We start from the raw sequence: 19869 nt of genomic DNA on the forward strand, positions 1-19869 counted from the left end.
TTCTGAATTCACAACTGGTTTCTTTAATCAAGAAAATAGAAATTCGACATGAGTTTCTGACCAACAGGCTTACTACTGCCAACTTAAGGTTTTCAAATCTACCCCCCCAAAAAAGCCACAAGAATGGCGTTTCAACGTTTCGTTACTACAAAATCCTACGTTCTATGATCAATTCGAAATGGAACTAAATGAATTTATAATGATCAATAAAAATTCAGTCGATGGACTGCCGGATTCTATGGGATGCCACCAAAGGTTTTATTAAAAATAATGTAACTGCATTTGCATCTGGGCTGAATACATCACAATTGGAAATGTTAACTGTGTGTTAGAGCGTTCTCAACAAACGTTCTTTTCAGACCGGGTAACTATTACTCTTTCCAAAAGTCAAGGCAGAACTTAATTTATTGATAAGACAGAGAGCAGAATTTGCTGTCCGTCGAGTTAGACTGGACCATTACTTCCATGGTAATCCACCCAGTCGTCCACTGGCCAAGAAGCTACGGCGTAATGATCAATTAGCTCATATAGCAGTTATTGAATCTGAAACGGGAATTACTATTGTTAGGTTATTATTTGTTTTCAGAGTAAATAACTCACTGACGCTAGAGGAACTTTATCCAAGTTTAATTATTCCCAAAGGTTCTTTACAGCTGTAATCAGACAACACAACATTTGTCCCATCCAGATATTTATATCCCACTCCAATCCCTACATTTTATGCTCAACAGGAAGAAGGTAACCAGATACTAAACCCTGATTAGTCCCTTAACGGGAACTGACCTCACCTCCTGACCTCAACCGTTCCTTCCCCTCGTCCAGAGGTCCATCTGTCTCAACCGTTGCTCTACTCCCGTCCCCCAACACATTCCACAGCTGTCTTTCTACAGAAACCCTGTCGCTTTCTCCTTTTGATTCTAGGCTTCTTCCCGATCATTTATTTAATATCTCAATGTTCAAAATGTCGAATCCAACACTATCAAACCCAAAATAAATCAAAGATACTATAAAGAAGTGTACACCTCTGATTGTAAATCTACACAAAGCCAGACTGTCCTTTCTAAAATAATGAAGCACTTCTCTTGTCTCAACAGAGGAAGCCAACTCGCTGGGAGCCAACATCTCTCTCAATTAACTGAAATAAAGGCAAATCACCTGGATGGGATGGTATTCCTACTGAATTCTATTTAAATAAAAAGTTAGAATCAATTAGGTCTACTATTGCTTGAAATGATTAACACAACTGTTCACAAAGGTTCATTTGGGGGGAGATGTGAATACAGCACTAATTTTGCTTTTATTAAAACGAGGTAAGGAGCCACCCATTCACCCCCTATCTTTGATAAACACCGATATTAAACTGTTTTACAAAATGTTGTCTTCCCGTCTCGAGACTTAATTACCCAAATTACTCCACACGGTTTTGTTAAACTTTATTCTCGGGCCTTCCGAGAGGCTCAACGGTTTAAGGCATGCAGTGCTAGAGGCGTCACTACAGACCCGGGTTCGATCACAACCGGCTTTGATCGGGAGTCCAAAAGTGCGGCGCACAATTGGCCCAGCGGTGTCCGGGTTATGGGAGGTTTTGGCCGAGTGGGCTTTACTTGGTTCATCGTGCTCTAGCGACTCCTTGTGGTGGGCCAGGCACCTGCAGGCTGACAAAGGTAGTCAGTTGAATGTTTCCTCCCACACATAGGTGCGGCTGGCTTTCCGGGTTAAGTGGGCTGGTGTTAAGAAGTGCGGTTTGGCAGGTCATGTTTTGGAGGACACCTGACTCGACCTTTGCCTCCCGAGCCCTTTGGGGAGTTGCAGCGATGAGACGATCGAAATTGGGGAGTAAAATACAACAGAAAACTATATAATAATACTTTATCCTTTATCCTCCGCCGCATAGTACACATCTTAGATGCTTCATACAGCCTTGGGCTGTATTATCTCTCCAGCCAAAAAATGGTTTTGATAGACTAGAAATGGTCATATCTCTAGTCTGTATTGGAACATGTGGGACTTGGCTCCAATTTCATTCATATGATTAAAATACTATATGCTAATCCCTCAGCCATAGTAATTAGAGGAAATAACTGTTCTGCTCTGTTCAGAATCACTAGAAGCCCAGGTAATCTACTGATCACTTCATCTCATTAAACATACATAGACATGATATGTTATTATATCAATCTCAGTCGGTCGCTTACACATTGAAGATCATAGATAAATTATAAAATGAATCAAACCAAATCAGCCTTACTGTTTCTCTGATGGAGGCCTACGGCTTCATGTTTTAGAAACTTACATTTAAATGGATAATGTACTTGTAAACCCCCCCCCCCCCCCAAAACATAAAATTACAAAACAAATAAAACCGTTTTGGGCTTTGTTTTTTTTCTCAATTTGTGGTGTACAAATTATTTGTATTTTCCGGCCACCAGACCATTCACTCTCAACATAAAATCGTCCCGTGGCTGAATCTAGTCGCCTAGCCCTGATGTAGGCCTAGCACACCTGAGTGGCCTGTCCTAGCCCTGATGTAGGCCTAGCACACCTGAGTGGCCTGTCCTAGCCCTGATGTAGGCCTAGCACACCTGAGTGGCCTGTCCTAGCCCTGATGTAGGCCTAGCACACCTGAGTGGCCTGTCCTAGCCCTGATGTAGGCCTAGCACACCTGAGTGGCCTGTCCTAGCCCTGATGTAGGCCTAGCACACCTGAGTGGCCTGTCCTAGCCCTGATGTAGGCCTAGCACACCTGAGTGGCCTGTCCTAGCCCTGATGTAGGCCTAGCACACCTGAGTGGCCTGTCCTAGCCCTGATGTAGGCCTAGCACACCTGAGTGGCCTGTCCTAGCCCTGATGTAGGCCTAGCACACCTGAGTGGCCTGTCCTAGCCCTGATGTAGGCCTAGCACACCTGAGTGGCCTGTCCTAGCCCTGATGTAGGCCTAGCACACCTGAGTGGCCTGTCCTAGCCCTGATGTAGGCCTAGCACACCTGAGTGGCCTGTCCTAGCCCTGATGTAGGCCTAGCACACCTGAGTGGCCTGTCCTAGCCCTGATGTAGGCCTAGCACACCTGAGTGGCCTGTCCTAGCCCTGATGTAGGCCTAGCACACCTGAGTGGCCTGTCCTAGCCCTGATGTAGGCCTAGCACACCTGAGTGGCCTGTCCTAGCCCTGATGTAGGCCTAGCACACCTGAGTGGCCTGTCCTAGCCCTGATGTAGGCCTAGCACACCTGAGTGGCCTGTCCTAGCCCTGATGTAGGCCTAGCACACCTGAGTGGCCTGTCCTAGCCCTGATGTAGGCCTAGCACACCTGAGTGGCCTGTCCTAGCCCTGATGTAGGCCTAGCACACCTGAGTGGCCTGTCCTAGCCCTGATGTAGGCCTAGCACACCTGAGTGGCCTGTCCTAGCCCTGATGTAGGCCTAGCACACCTGAGTGGCCTGTCCTAGCCCTGATGTAGGCCTAGCACACCTGAGTGGCCTGTCCTAGCCCTGATGTAGGCCTAGCACACCTGAGTGGCCTGTCCTAGCCCTGATGTAGGCCTAGCACACCTGAGTGGCCTGTCCTAGCCCTGATGTAGGCCTAGCACACCTGAGTGGCCTGTCCTAGCCCTGATGTAGGCCTAGCACACCTGAGTGGCCTGTCCTAGCCCTGATGTAGGCCTAGCACACCTGAGTGGCCTGTCCTAGCCCTGATGTAGGCCTAGCACACCTGAGTGGCCTGTCCTAGCCCTGATGTAGGCCTAGCACACCTGAGTGGCCTGTCCTAGCCCTGATGTAGGCCTAGCACACCTGAGTGGCCTGTCCTAGCCCTGATGTAGGCCTAGCACACCTGAGTGGCCTGTCCTAGCCCTGATGTAGGCCTAGCACACCTGAGTGGCCTGTCCTAGCCCTGATGTAGGCCTAGCACACCTGAGTGGCCTGTCCTAGCCCTGATGTAGGCCTAGCACACCTGAGTGGCCTGTCCTAGCCCTGATGTAGGCCTAGCACACCTGAGTGGCCTGTCCTAGCCCTGATGTAGGCCTAGCACACCTGAGTGGCCTGTCCTAGCCCTGATGTAGGCCTAGCACACCTGAGTGGCCTGTCCTAGCCCTGATGTAGGCCTAGCACACCTGAGTGGCCTGTCCTAGCCCTGATGTAGGCCTAGCACACCTGAGTGGCCTGTCCTAGCCCTGATGTAGGCCTAGCACACCTGAGTGGCCTGTCCTAGCCCTGATGTAGGCCTAGCACACCTGAGTGGCCTGTCCTAGCCCTGATGTAGGCCTAGCACACCTGAGTGGCCTGTCCTAGCCCTGATGTAGGCCTAGCACACCTGAGTGGCCTGTCCTAGCCCTGATGTAGGCCTAGCACACCTGAGTGGCCTGTCCTAGCCCTGATGTAGGCCTAGCACACCTGAGTGGCCTGTCCTAGCCCTGATGTAGGCCTAGCACACCTGAGTGGCCTGTCCTAGCCCTGATGTAGGCCTAGCACACCTGAGTGGCCTGTCCTAGCCCTGATGTAGGCCTAGCACACCTGAGTGGCCTGTCCTAGCCCTGATGTAGGCCTAGCACACCTGAGTGGCCTGTGTGATGTTGTTACTGTTATTTCACAGGTATAAGAGGAACTTAATGTGACAGTGAAACAGCGGTGTTCCTCCAGTGTGACTCTGTCCTGTGGGTGGCTTGTGGGTTGAGTGGTTTACCTTACTGACTGTCCTGTCTCCTGTGCTGTTCTCAGATCAGTCCCAGGGCCATGTTGTTCGGTCACACAGCCTCCATCACCTGCCTGTCTAAAGCCAGCCCCTGCAGTGACAAGCAGTACATCGTCAGCGCCTCAGAGAGTGGGTGAGTAGTGAATACAGTAGGTGTACGCCACAGGAAGTACAGTGGCGGGCGCACGCCACAGGAAGTACAGTGGTGGGCGCACGCCACAGGAAGTACAGTGGTGGGCGCACGCCACAGGAAGTACAGTGGTGGGCGCACGCCACAGGGAGCCAATCAGTTGTGTTGTGACAAGGTAGGGGTGATATACAGAAGAGAGGCCTATTTGTTAAAAGACCAAGTTCATATTATGGCAAGAACAGCTCAAATAAGCAAAGAGTTGACATGATGGTCAGTCAATCTGGACAATTTCAAGAACTTGGAAAGTATCTTCAAGTGCAGTCACAAAAACCATCAAGTACTATGATGAAACAGGCTCTCATAAGGATCGCCACAGGAAAGGAAGATCTAGAGTTACCTCTGCTGCAGAGGATAAGTTAATTAGAATTACCAGCCTCAGAAATTGCAGCCCAAATAAATGCTTCACAGAGTTCAAGTAACAGACACATCTCAACATCAACTGTTCAGAGGAGACTGTGTGAATCAGTCATTCATGATTGAATTGCTGCAAAGAAACCACTACTAAAGGACACCAATAAGAAGAAGAGACTTGCTTGGGCCAAGAAACACGAGCAATGGACATTAGACCGGTTGGAATCTGTCACCGCTGTGTCTTTGTGAGACGCAGAGTAGATGAACGGATGATCTCCGCATATGTGGTTCCCACTGTGAAGCACGGAGGAGGAGGTGTGATGGTTTTGGGGTGCTTTGCTGCTTTGTGATATATTTAGAATTCAAGGCACACTTAACCAGCATGGCTACCACAGCATTCTGCAGCGATACACCATCCCATCTGGTTTGCGCTTAGTGGGACTATCATTTGTTTTTCAACAGGACAATGACCCAAAACACACCTCCGGGTTGTGTAAGGGCTATTTGACCAAGAAGGAGAGTGATGGAGTGCTGCAGCAGATGACCTGACCTCCACAATCACCTGATCTCAACCCAATTGAGATGATTTGGGATGAGTTGGACTGCGGAGTGAAGGAATAGCAGTCAACAAATGCTCAGCATATGTGGGAACTCATTCAAGACGGTTGGAAAAGCATTCCAGGTGAAGCTGGTTGAGAGAATGCGATGAGTGTGCAAAGCTGTCATCAAGGCAAAGGGTGGCTACTTTGAAGAATCTCAAATAGTAAATATATTTTGATTTAACACTTTAAAAAAAAATAATTATGTACTACATGATTCCTTATGTGTTACACTACATGACTAAAAGTATGTGGACACCTGCTCGTAGAACATCTCATTCCAAAATGTTGGCCATTTTAATATGGAGTTGGTCCCCCGTTTGCTGCTATAAAAGCCTCCACTCTTCTGGGAAGGCTTTCCACAACATGTTGGACATTCCTGCATGGAGTGTTAGTGAGGTCAGGGCTCTGTGCAGGCGATCAAGTTCTTCCACACAGATCTTAACAAACCATTTCTGTATGGACCTCACTTTCTTTACGAGGGCATTGTCATGCTGAAACGGGAAAGGGCCTTCCCCAAAATGTTGCCTCGAAGTTGGAAGCACAGAATTGTCTAGAATGGCATTGTATGCTGTAGCGTTAAGATTTCCCTTCACTGGAACTACGAGGCCTTGCCCAAACCATGAGAAACAGCCCCAGACCATTATTCCTCCTCCACCAAACTTTACAGTTGGCACTATGCGTTGGGCCAGGTTGCGTTCTCCTGGCTTCTGCCAAATCCAGATTTGTCTGTTGGACTGCCAGATGGTGAAGTGTGATTCATCCCTCCAGAGAATGCGTTTCCACTGCTCCATTATCCAATGGCACCGAGCTTTACACCACTCCAGCCGACACTTGGCATTGGGCATGGTGATCTTAGGCTTGTGTGCGGCTGCTCGGCCATGGAAACCCATTTCATGAAGCTCCCGCCGAACAGTTATTGCGCTGACGTTGCTTCCAGAGACAGTTTGGAACTCGGTAGTGAGTGTTGCAGCTGAGGACAGACGATTTGTACTAGCTACTCTCTTAAGCACCTGTTCTGTGAGATTGTGTGGCCTACCACTTTATGGTTGAGCCATTGTTGCTCCAAGACGTTTCCACTTTACAATAACAGCACTTACAGTTGACTGGGGACAGCTCTAGCAGGGACAAAATTTGACAAACTCAGTTGTTGGAAAGGTGGCATCCTATGACTGTGCCACATTGAAAGTCACTGAGCTCTTCAGTAAGGCCATTCTACTGACAGTGTTTGTCTATGGAGATTGCATGGCAGTGTGTATGATTTTATACACCTGTCAGCAACGGGTGTGGCTGAAATAGCCGAATCCACTCATTTGAATGGGTGTCCACATGCTTTTGTGTGTATGTGTGGTGGTAGTGATTCCTCTAATGTAGTCTTTTCACCATCTGTTTTGTGTGCAGGGAGATGTGTTTGTGGGATGTCAACGATGGACGCTGTATTGAGTTCACTAAGCTGGCCTGCGCTCACACAGGGATCCAGGTAACGTATATGACCCTAACTTTTCTCACCACATGTCTGTGGTCCATGTCTGTGGTCCAGGGCTCTTTTCCCATGTCTGTGGTCCATGTCTGTGGTCCATGTCTGTGGTCCATGTCTGTGGTCCATGTCTGTGGTCCATGTCTGTGGTCCATGTCTGTGGTCCATGTCTGTGGTCCATGTCTGTGGTCCATGTCTGTGGTCCATGTCTGTGGTCCAGGGCTCTTTTCCCATGTCTGTGGTCCATGTCTGTGGTCCATGTCTGTGGTCCATGTCTGTGGTCCATGTCTGTGGTCCATGTCTGTGGTCCATGTCTGTGGTCCATGTCTGTGGTCCATGTCTGTGGTCCATGTCTGTGGTCCATGTCTGTGGTCCATGTCTGTGGTCCATGGGTCTTTCCCCATGTCTGCTGTCTTTGATTCCTCGGTTTGAGGAGGAAGTGAGGGAAGAACTGGAATTGAGGAAACACCGATTGAGATAGAATCCATGGTTTATACTCTTCCCTCTAAACCACACCTGTCCTGTCCTATCAACTCTATACACATCACCTCGTCCTCTCAGGACACATCACCTCGTCCTCTCAGGACACATCACCTCGTCCCCTCGGGACGCGTCTCCTAGTCCTCTCAGGACGTGTCACTCGTCTGATGGTGTATACTGTCTCCTCTAAGAGTCTGAAGTCCTGTCCTCTACCTAGTTCCACTTGTTCACCATCAGTACACAGCCTAAGGGCTGTGAAACCCTATTCTCTCGTTGCCATGCCTCCACAATCAAGTTGTTGTCACGCCTCCCTTGAATGGTCTGCTGGGAGCGGACCATTTAATATTTTGATTAGATGTTCGGCTGACAGTCTGCAATTGTTATATTTATTGAAATTGGAGCTGAAACAACGGTCACCCAGGTCATAGACTGTGTTTTCTCTGCTACTGCACGGCAATCAGTACTGATGCACCAAGTGTAGAACCAACAGGACCCTGAACAGCTTCTACCTCCCAAGCCATAAGACTGCTAAATAGTCGTGAAAACCAGCGGGCTGCAAATGTGTGTTGAAACGTTTAGTCGTCACTGTTGCTCCTACGGTACTAATCCCCTGAGTACCTTTTGGAGCTCCGCTCAGGCAAGGAATTTGATTGGTTTGATGTGTTGTGAGGTGTCATTGATTTACTCTGGGTTCCCGCCCCTCTTTAGCTGTTTTCTGCCATGGAACTTCCTCAGGCTTGCCGTTTTAGGGGAAACCTGGTTCGTAACGAGGCGAGCGAAACCCTGACCTTATCACTTGTCCGTGTTTTTATATTGTGTCTCCTTTGAGTCTCACTGGTCCTGTCCTTTTACCTATTTCTACCAGTTCACCATCGGTACGCAGCGTGAGGGTTGTCTGCTGTGTAATGGACATTACCCATCAATCATAGGTGCTACTATCCTTAGCACTAACCCCAACCCTCACCCTTCTCCTCTGTCTAGTTCTACCAGTTCACCATCGGTACGCAGCGTGAGGGTTGTCTGCTGTGTAACCAACATTACCCATCAATCATAGGTGCTACTATCCTTAGCACTAACCCCAACCCTCACCCTTCTCCTCTGTCTAGTTCTACCAGTTCACCATCGGTACGCAGCGTGAGGGTCGTCTGCTGTGTAACCAACATTACCCATCAATCATAGGTGCTACTATCCTTAGCACTAACCCCAACCCTCACCCTTCTCCTCTGTCTAGTTCTACCAGTTCACCATCGGTACGCAGCGTGAGGGTCGTCTGCTGTGTAACCAACATTACCCATCAATCATAGGTGCTACTATCCTTAGCACTAACCCCAACCCTCACCCTTCTCCTCTGTCTAGTTCTACCAGTTCACCATCGGTACGCAGCGTGAGGGTCGTCTGCTGTGTAATGGACATTACCCATCAATCATAGGTGCTACTATCCTTAGCACTAACCCCAACCCTCACCCTTCTCCTCTGTCTAGTTCTACCAGTTCACCATCGGTACGCAGCGTGAGGGTCGTCTGCTGTGTAATGGACATTACCCATCAATCATAGGTGCTACTATCCTTAGCACTAACCCCAACCCTCACCCTTCTCCTCTGTCTAGTTCTACCAGTTCACCATCGGTACGCAGCGTGAGGGTCGTCTGCTGTGTAATGGACATTACCCATCAATCATAGGTGCTACTATCCTTAGCACTAACCCCAACCCTCACCCTTCTCCTCTGTCTAGTTCTACCAGTTCACCATCGGTACGCAGCGTGAGGGTCGTCTGCTGTGTAACCAACATTACCCATCAATCATAGGTGCTACTATCCTTAGCACTAACCCCAACCCTCACCCTTCTCCTCTGTCTAGTTCTACCAGTTCACCATCGGTACGCAGCGTGAGGGTTGTCTGCTGTGTAATGGACATTACCCATCAATCATAGGTGCTACTATCCTTAGCACTAACCCCAACCCTCACCCTTCTCCTCTGTCTAGTTCTACCAGTTCACCATCGGTACGCAGCGTGAGGGTTGTCTGCTGTGTAACGAACATTACCCATCAATCATAGGTGCTACTATCCTTAGCACTAACCCCAACCCTCACCCTTCTCCTCTGTCTAGTTCTACCAGTTCACCATCGGTACGCAGCGTGAGGGTCGTCTGCTGTGTAATGGACATTACCCATCAATCATAGGTGCTACTATCCTTAGCACTAACCCCAACCCTCACCCTTCTCCTCTGTCTAGTTCTACCAGTTCACCATCGGTACGCAGCGTGAGGGTCGTCTGCTGTGTAATGGACATTACCCATCAATCATAGGTGCTACTATCCTTAGCACTAACCCCAACCCTCACCCTTCTCCTCTGTCTAGTTCTACCAGTTCACCATCGGTACGCAGCGTGAGGGTCGTCTGCTGTGTAATGGACATTACCCAGAGATCCTAGTGGTGGACGCCACCAGCCTGGAGGTCCTCTACTCCCTCGTCTCTAAGATCTCTCCTGATTGGATCAGCTCCATGAGCATCATACACTCACATCGCACACAAGGTAGCCTACGTCACACGATGCTATACAATACTATACTATGCTATGCTATACAATGCTATGCTATGCTATACAATACTATACTATGCTATGCTATACAATACTATGCTATATTATGCTATGCTCTTCTATACGATACTATCCTATACTATGCTCTGCCATACAATAATATCCTATACTATGTTACGTTATACTATGCATCATACACACACACACACACACACACACACACACACACACACAATTTCAGTCAACCATAGGGTTCCAAAATTTCAGGAGTTTACCAGGTTTTTTCAAAAATCCCGTTTGGATGATTCCCAGAATCAGTAGGGAATAAGCAGGGAGGGAATCCTCCCAAATGGGATTTTTGAAAATGTAACTGAACTTTGCACCACTAGTCGTCCACCACGGACGGCCAACATCAGCCACTCGGTCTGTCATTGAGGAACAGTCCACTAACGCTTCTAAAACTTGATTAGATAGACCTCTGACCATGGTAACGTTGTTCAGCCGCCATGGTAACGTTGTTCAGCCGCCATGGTAACGTTGTTCAGCCGCCATGGTAACGTTGTTCAGCCGCCATGGTAACGTGTTTAGCCGCCATGGTAACGTTGTTCAGCCTTCATGGTCAGTATTTACCATGGTAACGTTGTTCAGCCTTCATGGTCAGTATTTGCCATGGTAACGTTGTTCAGCCTTCATGGTCAGTATTTGCCATGGTAACGTTGTTCAACCTTCATGGTCAGTATTTGCCATGGTAACGTTGTTCAACCTTCATGGTCAGTATTTGCCATGGTAACGTTGTTCAACCTTCATGGTCAGTATTTACCATGGTAACGTTGTTCAACCTTCATGGTCAGTATTTACCATGGTAACGTTCAGCCTTCATGGTCAGTATTTGCCATGGTAACGTTGTTCAACCTTCATGGTCAGTATTTACCATGGTAATGTTGTTCAGCCTTCATGGTCAGTATTTACCATGGTAACGTTGTTCAACCTTCATGGTCAGTATTTACCATGGTAACGTTGTTCAGCCTTCATGGTCAGTATTTACCATGGTAACGTTGTTCAGCCTTCATGGTCAGGATTTGCCATGGTAACGTTGTTCAACCTTCATGGTCAGTATTTGCCATGGTAACGTTGTTCAGCCGTCATGGTCTGTATTTGCCATGGTAACGTTGTTCAGCCTTCATGGTCAGTATTTACCATGGTAACGTTGTTCAACCTTCATGGTCAGTATTTACCATGGTAACGTTGTTCAGCCTTCATGGTCAGTATTTACCATGGTAACGTTGTTCAGCCTTCATGGTCAGTATTTGCCATGGTAACGTTGTTCAACCGTCATGGTCTGTATTTGCCATGGTAACGTTGTTCAGCCTTCATGGTCAGTATTTGCCATGGTAACGTTGTTCAGCCTTCATGGTCAGTATTTGCCATGGTAACGTTGTTCAGCCTTCATGGTCAGTATTTACCATGGTAACGTTGTTCAGCCTTCATGGTCAGTATTTACCATGGTAACGTTGTTCAGCCTTCATGGTCAGTATTTACCATGGTAACGTTGTTCAGCCTTCATGGTCAGTATTTGCCATGGTAACGGTGTTCAACCTTCATGGTCAGTATTTGCCATGGTAACGGTGTTCAACCTTCATGGTCAGTATTTACCATGGTAACGGTGTTCAGCCTTCATGGTCAGTATTTACCATGGTAACGTTGTTCAGCCTTCATGGTCAGTATTTACCATGGTAACGTTGTTCAGCCTTCATGGTCAGTATTTACCATGGTAACGTTGTTCAGCCTCCATGGTCAGTATTTGCCATGGTAACGTTGTTCAACCTTCATGGTCAGTATTTGCCATGGTAACGTTGTTCAGCCTTCATGGTCAGTATTTACCATGGTAACGTTGTTCAGCCTTCATGGTCAGTATTTACCATGGTAACGTTGTTCAACCTTCATGGTCAGTATTTGCCATGGTAACGTTGTTCAGCCTTCATGGTCAGTATTTACCATGGTAACGTTGTTCAGCCTTCATGGTCAGTATTTACCATGGTAACGTTGTTCAGCCTTCATGGTCAGTATTTACCATGGTAACGTTGTTCAGCCCTCATGGTCAGTATTTACCATGGTAACGTTCAGCCTTCATGGTCAGTGTTTACCATGGTAACGTTGTTCAACCTTCATGGTCAGTATTTACCATGGTAACGTTGTTCAGCCTTCATGGTCAGTATTTACCATGGTAACGTTGTTCAGCCTTCATGGTCAGTATTTACCATGGTAACGTTGTTCAGCCTTCATGGTCAGTATTGAGCCATTGATAGTTGATGTGAACTGTAAACTCCTGCATTAAAACCACTCAGACTAAAACCTATAGGGCTGTGCTTTGCATTGTCACCCAATTCTTGCTTTTGTAAAATCACTTTATTAAACAATTATAGGCACTGTTAGACTGACACTGTGTGTGTGTGTGTGTGTGTGTGTGTGTGTGTGTGTGTGTGTGTGACATATTTTCAGAGGACACAGTGGTAGCAGTATCAGTCACCGGGATACTGAAGGTGTGGATCATCACACAGGATGTCAGCAGGATGCAGGTAGAGTGGGACTGAGTTACATCAGACACTACTGGATGTTGTTGTTATCATGCTGTTAGCTACCACACAATACTCATATTAACCAGGATTTGTTCCAGCTAATATCATGACTATTGGGACTGATTTAGACTAACTGGGATACACACAGACAATTCAAATATCTATTATGGTTCTAATGTATTTTGTTTTTTTGTGGATCCTAGTAACATTTAGCGGTCGCTAAGTGGGATGGAAATGAATAATGAATTTCAGTCACCTCTAAGTGTGTGTTTCTTCTTCCTGTCCCTCCCCACCAGGATCTGGATCCAGTGTTTGAGGAGGAGTCTAAGCCCATCTACTGTGGGGGCTGTCAGAGCATCTCCTTCTGCACCTTCACACAGCTCTCTCTGCTGGTGGTCTGCTCCAAGTACTGGAGGGTAGGTGGCAAGAGCCCATGCTCCGTGGGTCTCTCCCTCACTACCCTGGTTGAAACATTTATAGAATCACACTGTAGACCTAGCCCCTTAGATTAGGCCTGATTCCAGATCTGTTTATGCTGTATAACCAACTCTTGTGGTTGTTGACAATAGGAGTTGTGGCAAGACGACACAAACAGATCTGGCATCAGGTTACAGTAGCGTAGCTTTGTGTTTGAGTTTTTGACATGGGGCTTGCAACAACTCCTAACCTCGGACTAACATATCCTGAATTGTGTGTGTCAGGTGTTTGATGCAGGGGATTATTCCTTGCTGTGCTCAGTGCCCAGTGAGAACGACCAGTCTTGGACCGGAGGAGACTTCATCGCCGCTGACAAGATCATCATCTGGACCGAGGACGGATGCTCCTACATCTACAAGCTCCCCGCTAGGTGAGGAACAATATCAACTGTATAGGAGACATGTATTGTGGCATCTGTTAGCCTGTTAGCCTGTTAGCCTGTTAGCCTGTTAGCCTGTTAGCCTGTTATTATGGTGTCTGTTATCTTGTCTGTTATACTCGTTGTACCCTTATGCATCTTCTACTCACCTGACAACTATGAATGAATGTACTTTTTTTTTTTTTTAAATGCACAATGCAATTATCAGGAACATATTATTTTCCATCTTATATCCTAACTAGACAATAGGCTATAAAGGTCTGTGGAAAGTTGTGTAATGTAAATAAATCCAGGGAGGATGAGCCAAACTAGGCTCATTTGGTGAATTTGCGATGAGTGTAAGTTAAGACATTTGAGATAGTTTACTAAGATGTACAGAGCCTTCAGAAAGGATTCAGACACCTTCCCTTTCTCCACATTTTGTTACATTACAGCCTTATTCTAAAATGGATCAAATTATTTTATTTTTTTGTCATCAATCTACACACAATACCCCATAATGACAAAGCGAGGACAGTTAAAAAAACAAAAAAAAACAGATACCTTATCATAAACTACCGTTCAAAAGTTTGGGGTCACTTAGAAATATCCTTGTTTTTGAAAGAAAAGCACATTTTCTGTACATTTAAAATAACATCAAATTGATCAGAAATACAGTGTAGACATTGTTAATGTTGTAAATGACTATTGTAGCTGGAAACGGCTGATTTTTAATGGAATATCTACATAGGCGTACAGAGGCCCATTATCAGCAACCATCACTCCTGTGTTCCAATGGCACGTTGTGTTAGCTAATCCAAGCCACTCCTCAGTAAAAGGCAGATGACAGCCCGCTTGGAGTTTGCGAAACGGCACCTAAAGACTCAAGATTCTCTGGTCTGATGAAACCAAGATTGAACTCTTTGGCCTGAATGCCAAGCGTCACGTCTGGAGGAAACCTGTCACCATCCCTACGGTGAAGCATGGTGGTGGTATTATCATGCTGTGGGGATGTTTATCAGCGGCAGGGACCAGTCGGGGGAAAGAGGAACGGAGCTGAGAGATCCTTAATGAAAACCTGCTCCAGAGCGCTCAGGACCTCAGACTGGGGTGAAGGTTCACCTTCCAACAGGACAACGACCCTAAGCACACAGCCAAGACAACGCAGGAGTGGCTTCGGGACAAGTCTCTGAATGTCCTTGAGTGGCCCAGACAGAGCCCGGACTTGAACCCAATTGAACATTTCTGGAGAGACCTGAAAATAGCTGTTCAGCGACACTCCACATCCAACCTGACAGAGCTTGAGAGAAGAATGGGAGAAACTCCCCAAATACAGGTGTGCCAAGCTTGTAGCGTCAAACCCAAGAGGACTCGAGGCTGCAATCACTGACAAAGTGCTTCAAGAAAGTACTGAGTAAAGGGTCTGAATAATTACGTAAATGTGATATTTTAGTTTTAGAAATTAGCAAACATTTCTAAAAACCTGTTTTTGCTTTGTCATTGTGTGTAGATTAATGAGGGGGGGGAAAAAAACGATTGAATCCATTTTAGAATAAGGCTGTAACGAAACAACAATGTGGATAAAGTCAAGGGGTCTGAATACTTTCTGAATGCACTCTATACACGGTTCTTTGTGCCTGCATCTCTTCTCTCTCCCCCTCGCGCTGGCTCGCCTGCTCTTTTTCTGCGCTTTTGATACCAGTGTGTAAGTCTTCGGTCTGTTGCCTGTAGAATATCCTATAAATTGATGATATGCCCTGCTTTACTGAAGTTGCAAGACATTGCAAACTAAGAAATTGCGAGATAATGCATTGCGAGATAAATCTTTTTATTAATACCGATGGATAGGCCTAGTGCACGATCCTGACTGTCTGCCTGGTGGCCGACCTGCCTATATTGTCCCCTCTGTCTCTCCGTTCTTTGCTAGCTCGCTATGAAAGATGCGTGTGTATGTGTTCTCGGGAAGAACGACAATTAATCAGTCTCCTCTGTTCCCAAAATCCTGAATCTTAGGAGTCGAATTGTCAATTCCTTGTGGAATCGACTCTTGACACAGAATTGGGAGTCAACACCGGTAGGCGACGTGCAAGGATTCGAGTAATCAATTATTTTGGAGTCCACTCTTCACCACTAAGTCATCGTCGTCAACAATTGGAAAAATGGTAGCAGTGAAGCGACAGCAGTGAAGTCCTGTATGGATTTGCGGTCCTGTAATGGTAGTACAGGTGTGATGCTTCACCATCTGAAAGGGACCCAAACCATTACTGCCAGCAGCACAGCTGCATTGTGGTATTTTATGAACTTATCAATTTAACGGATAAGCGATTTACATTTACATTTTAGTCATTTAGCAGACGCTCTTATCCAGAGCGACTTACAGTAGTGAATGCATACATTTCATTTCATACATTTAAAAAAAAAAAAATCGTACTGGTCCCCCCGTGGGAATCGAACCCACAACCCTGGCGTTGCAAACACCATGCGGTGTTTTGAACTAATACAAATGTGCAGTTAGAACGTTACGAAAATTGTCCATTTGTCACATTACTATTGACTTCCACCTTTTGATTTTGATTGGTCCCTAAAGATTATATACAGTATTGCTGTCGGCTGTGATAGATGTGTGGAAGGGAACTAGTTTCCCAGGAAGCAATAGACAATTTTTCAACTGTGCTCATGTTTGTGGAAACTTTGAACATAAGAGTTATATGTAAGAGTATACCTGGACTAAACCACCTTTTTATTTCACTTCCTTTTCTATTGGATTGTGTGCGTCTGGTAAGTGGCTCTGAACACCTTTTCGATATTTGCCACTGTGGTTTTCACTTGAGACCAGCTGTTTTAGTTGTAGTTGGATTGTTTTTAGCAGGGAAATCACTAGTCAGAAAGGCTGTTCGGCTTCTCCAGTCTGTAAGAAACCATTCTGAGGTGGATTTCCCTGTTTAGTTTGTTTTACAGGTTTGTGTGTTTACAGTTGCGATGGTGGATTAGTTAGTTCTAGTTTAGTTGATTTGTAGGCGGTGAGAGAAATAACTAAACTGGGCTGACCTCTGTTCCTTTTTCTCTCTCTCCCCTTTCTCTCCCTCTATCCCTCTCTCTCCCCCTCTCCCTCTATCCCTCTCTCTCCCAGCTGCCTGCCTGCCAGTGAACACTTCCGTACTGATGTAGGAAAGACCGCCGAAGGCTCCATCCCACCTCTGGTGTACAGCATCGCAGACCGCACCGACAAACAGGTTACTCCTGTCCATCCATCACTCTAACACACACACACACACAATCACTCACTCTCAGTGAAGAGCTTTCTGGTTTAAAGACAGAAATAAGATCTGTTTTGAAGTAATTCATTACTTTTTGCACAAAAAACCCTGTCCACCTCCATGTAAATGGAACACGCTGTCTCTTATGTTGAAGAGAATCAGTAGCACTGCTAGTATCAGTCCTTTAACTAGGTAACGGAGTGTCTTTTGTTGTTTGTCAATGTCCTTGTTTTGTCTTTTAGGGTGTCAGTCTGTTAGCCTGGGTGTTAGTCTGTTAGCCTGGGTGCCAGTCTGTTAGCCTGGGTGCCAGTCTGTTAGCCTGGGTGCCAGTCTGTTAGCCTGGGTGCCAGTCTGTTAGCCTGGGTGCCAGTCTGTTAGCCTGAGTCGAGCCTGGGTGCCAGTCTGTTAGCCTGGGTGCCAGTCTGTTAGCCTGGGTGCCAGTCTGTTAGCCTGGGTGCCAGTCTGTTAGCCTGGGTGCCAGTCTGTTAGCCTGGGTGTTAGTCTGTTAGCCTGGGTGTTAGTCTGTTAGCCTGGGTGTTAGTCTGTTAGCCTGGGCGTCAGTCTGTTAGCCTGGGTGCCAGTCTGTTAGCCTGGGTGCCAGTCTGTTAGCCTGGGTGTTAGTCTGTTAGCCTGGGTGTTAGTCTGTTAGCCTGGGTGTTAGTCTGTTAGCCTGGGCGTCAGTCTGTTAGCCTGGGCGTCAGTCTGTTAGTCAGTCTGTTAGCCTGGGCGCCAGTCTGTTAGCCAGTCTGTTAGCCAGTCTGTTAGCCAGTCTGTTAGCCAGTCTGTTAGCCAGTCTGTTAGCCAGTCTGTTAGCCAGTCTGTTAGCCAGTCTGTTAGCCAGTCTGTTAGCCTGGGTGCCAGTCTGTTAGCCTGGGTGCCAGTCTGTTAGCCTGGGTGCCAGTCTGTTAGCCTGGGTGCCAGTCTGTTAGAGTCTGTTAGCCTGGGCGTCAGTCTGTTAGTGTAGCCTGGGTGTTAGCCTGGGTGTTAGCCTGGGTGTTAGCCTGGGTGTTAGCCTGGGTGTAGCCTGGGTGTTAGCCTGGGTGTTAGCCTGGGTGTTAGCCTGGGTGTTAGCCTGGGTGTCAGTCTGGTAGCCTGGGTGTCAGTCTGTTAGCCTGTCTGTTAGCCTGTCTGTTAGCCTGTCTGTTAGCCTGTCTGTTAGCCTGTCTGTTAGCCTGTCTGTTAGCCTGTCTGTTAGCCTGTCTGTTAGCCTGGGTGTCAGTCTGTTACCCTGGGCGCCAGTCTGTAAGCCAGTCTGTTAGCCTGGGCGCCAGTCTGTTAGCCAGTCTGTTAGCCTGGGCGCCAGTCTGTTTTTGCTTTCTCGCCAAATGTGACAATGAGTGGCAAGGAGTTGGCAAGAATGGCACAAACAGATCTGGGATCAGGCTAGTGTTGTGTGTACTGTGTTTAATTTTGGATGTACGTAATCTTCTTAGTCTACGTATTCATTTCCTGTCTGCCTTTCTGTTGTTTTTCTTCTTATTCTTTTGCTCTTTGTCTGTCTGTCTAATTACCCTCCCCCCTCCCCTCCCCACCCCAATGGGCCTTGGCCCTGATCGGAGGGCGTGTACTCCTCAGACTGAGGAGTCTGGTGAGGGGGTAGACATGGTGGTGCTGTGCCACCCTGCCAGCGGAGTAGACTTGGAGCTCTACACCCCAGAGCTGCTATTCCACCAGCAGCCTCTAGAGGCACCAGTAAGCTGCAGTGTACAGCAGGAGAGAGGCGCACACACTGGCTCTGTCCAGCAGGGGGAGCCCTCAGCTCTCAGTCACATTCAGCACATCCACTCAAATGTTCAGAGATGAAGACCGGAGATAGGAAGATGTATGTTGGTGTGATGTTATGGGGCAATTACAGATAACAACATTTAGTGCCCCATGTATACTAGTGATTTGATCAATACCATATTTGATGTTGATTAAAAGTAGACACAGCGATATGACATAGCTGCAGAACGTAATCAGCGTTTGTGGGGAAATTTACGCAACAACTATGAGCATTGAAGCACGAGGATCAACTTCCCCCCTGTTTTGGTCCCGTGACTAACAGTGTGAAGCCAACCCGTGCACATGCACAGATACTGTGTGGGAGTACAGTCTTGCTCATCTCAATGTCTGCGGTGCTGCTCGTGGGCAATGTAATTTCGCTGAGTCTATTTGCAAATTGGTATCCTAAAATATTACTTATATAGTCTATTGATTTGTATTATCTTGATGTAGACATGCTTGATAATCGATCTACAACACATTGATCTGAATTCCGATTGGTTTATGATATATCAGCCAATCAAAATCAAATCTCCAAAGCTGCGATTGGATGCCTGACCCTGTGACGTGTGCACCTCTACGATGCTGTCTTTCTGATTGGCCAGTTCTCTCAACTCACTCTGGCTCACCTGATTCCATGCTCCTCCCACTAAAATCTCAAAATCATCAATCTCATCTTGGTGCAGATGCATGCCAAGTCCCTAAACTGCTTTCCCTCTGGAAATCACATCAAGACACAGATAATAACATATGGTACATTAATAACAGGTAGACAATTTAGCATCTACACTATAACCCAGTGGAAGAAGAGTGGAAGCCATTCTTAGGTCTTTTCTTGTGCGGTTCCCCCCCCCCTTTCTAGTCATTCTCCAACACTCCAGTCCCTTCGTCTTAATCCTTTGGATTATATTTGACAATCTTTTGGATTGAGTTAATCTTTCACATCAATCTTTGATTAGTTTTGTGTGTTCTCGTGTGTGTGTGTGTGTGTGTGTGTGTGTGCTTCTGTGTGACCCGATAGGTGTGTCACTTTGACTTTTTTTGACAGGCTATTTGTTAGTCAACTTGTCTATAATTAGATACATGCTGCTTCTCTGTCATTACTTGTTGCCCTAAAATACTA

At 46.8% G+C, this 19869-nt stretch overlaps 1 protein-coding gene across 3 annotated transcripts in view; it reads left to right on the plus strand.

The window, feature by feature from the left end:
* The window catches only part of LOC106572123 (WD repeat-containing protein 7), a 376679-nt gene that overhangs the window by 19289 nt on the left and 337521 nt on the right, over positions 1-19869 (plus strand). For all 3 annotated transcript variants that reach the window (XM_045693965.1, XM_045693962.1, XM_045693964.1), the window contains exons 3-9: positions 4707-4813; positions 7222-7300; positions 10134-10308; positions 12814-12890; positions 13187-13306; positions 13592-13737; positions 16856-16958. In XM_045693965.1, the coding sequence (XP_045549921.1) occupies positions 4707-4813; positions 7222-7300; positions 10134-10308; positions 12814-12890; positions 13187-13306; positions 13592-13737; positions 16856-16958 (807 nt within the window). The remainder of the gene's footprint in view (positions 1-4706; positions 4814-7221; positions 7301-10133; positions 10309-12813; positions 12891-13186; positions 13307-13591; positions 13738-16855; positions 16959-19869) is intronic.

Source organism: Salmo salar, chromosome ssa01, assembly GCF_905237065.1.
Source record: "Salmo salar chromosome ssa01, Ssal_v3.1, whole genome shotgun sequence".
Classification (NCBI taxonomy): Eukaryota; Metazoa; Chordata; class Actinopteri; order Salmoniformes; family Salmonidae; genus Salmo; species Salmo salar.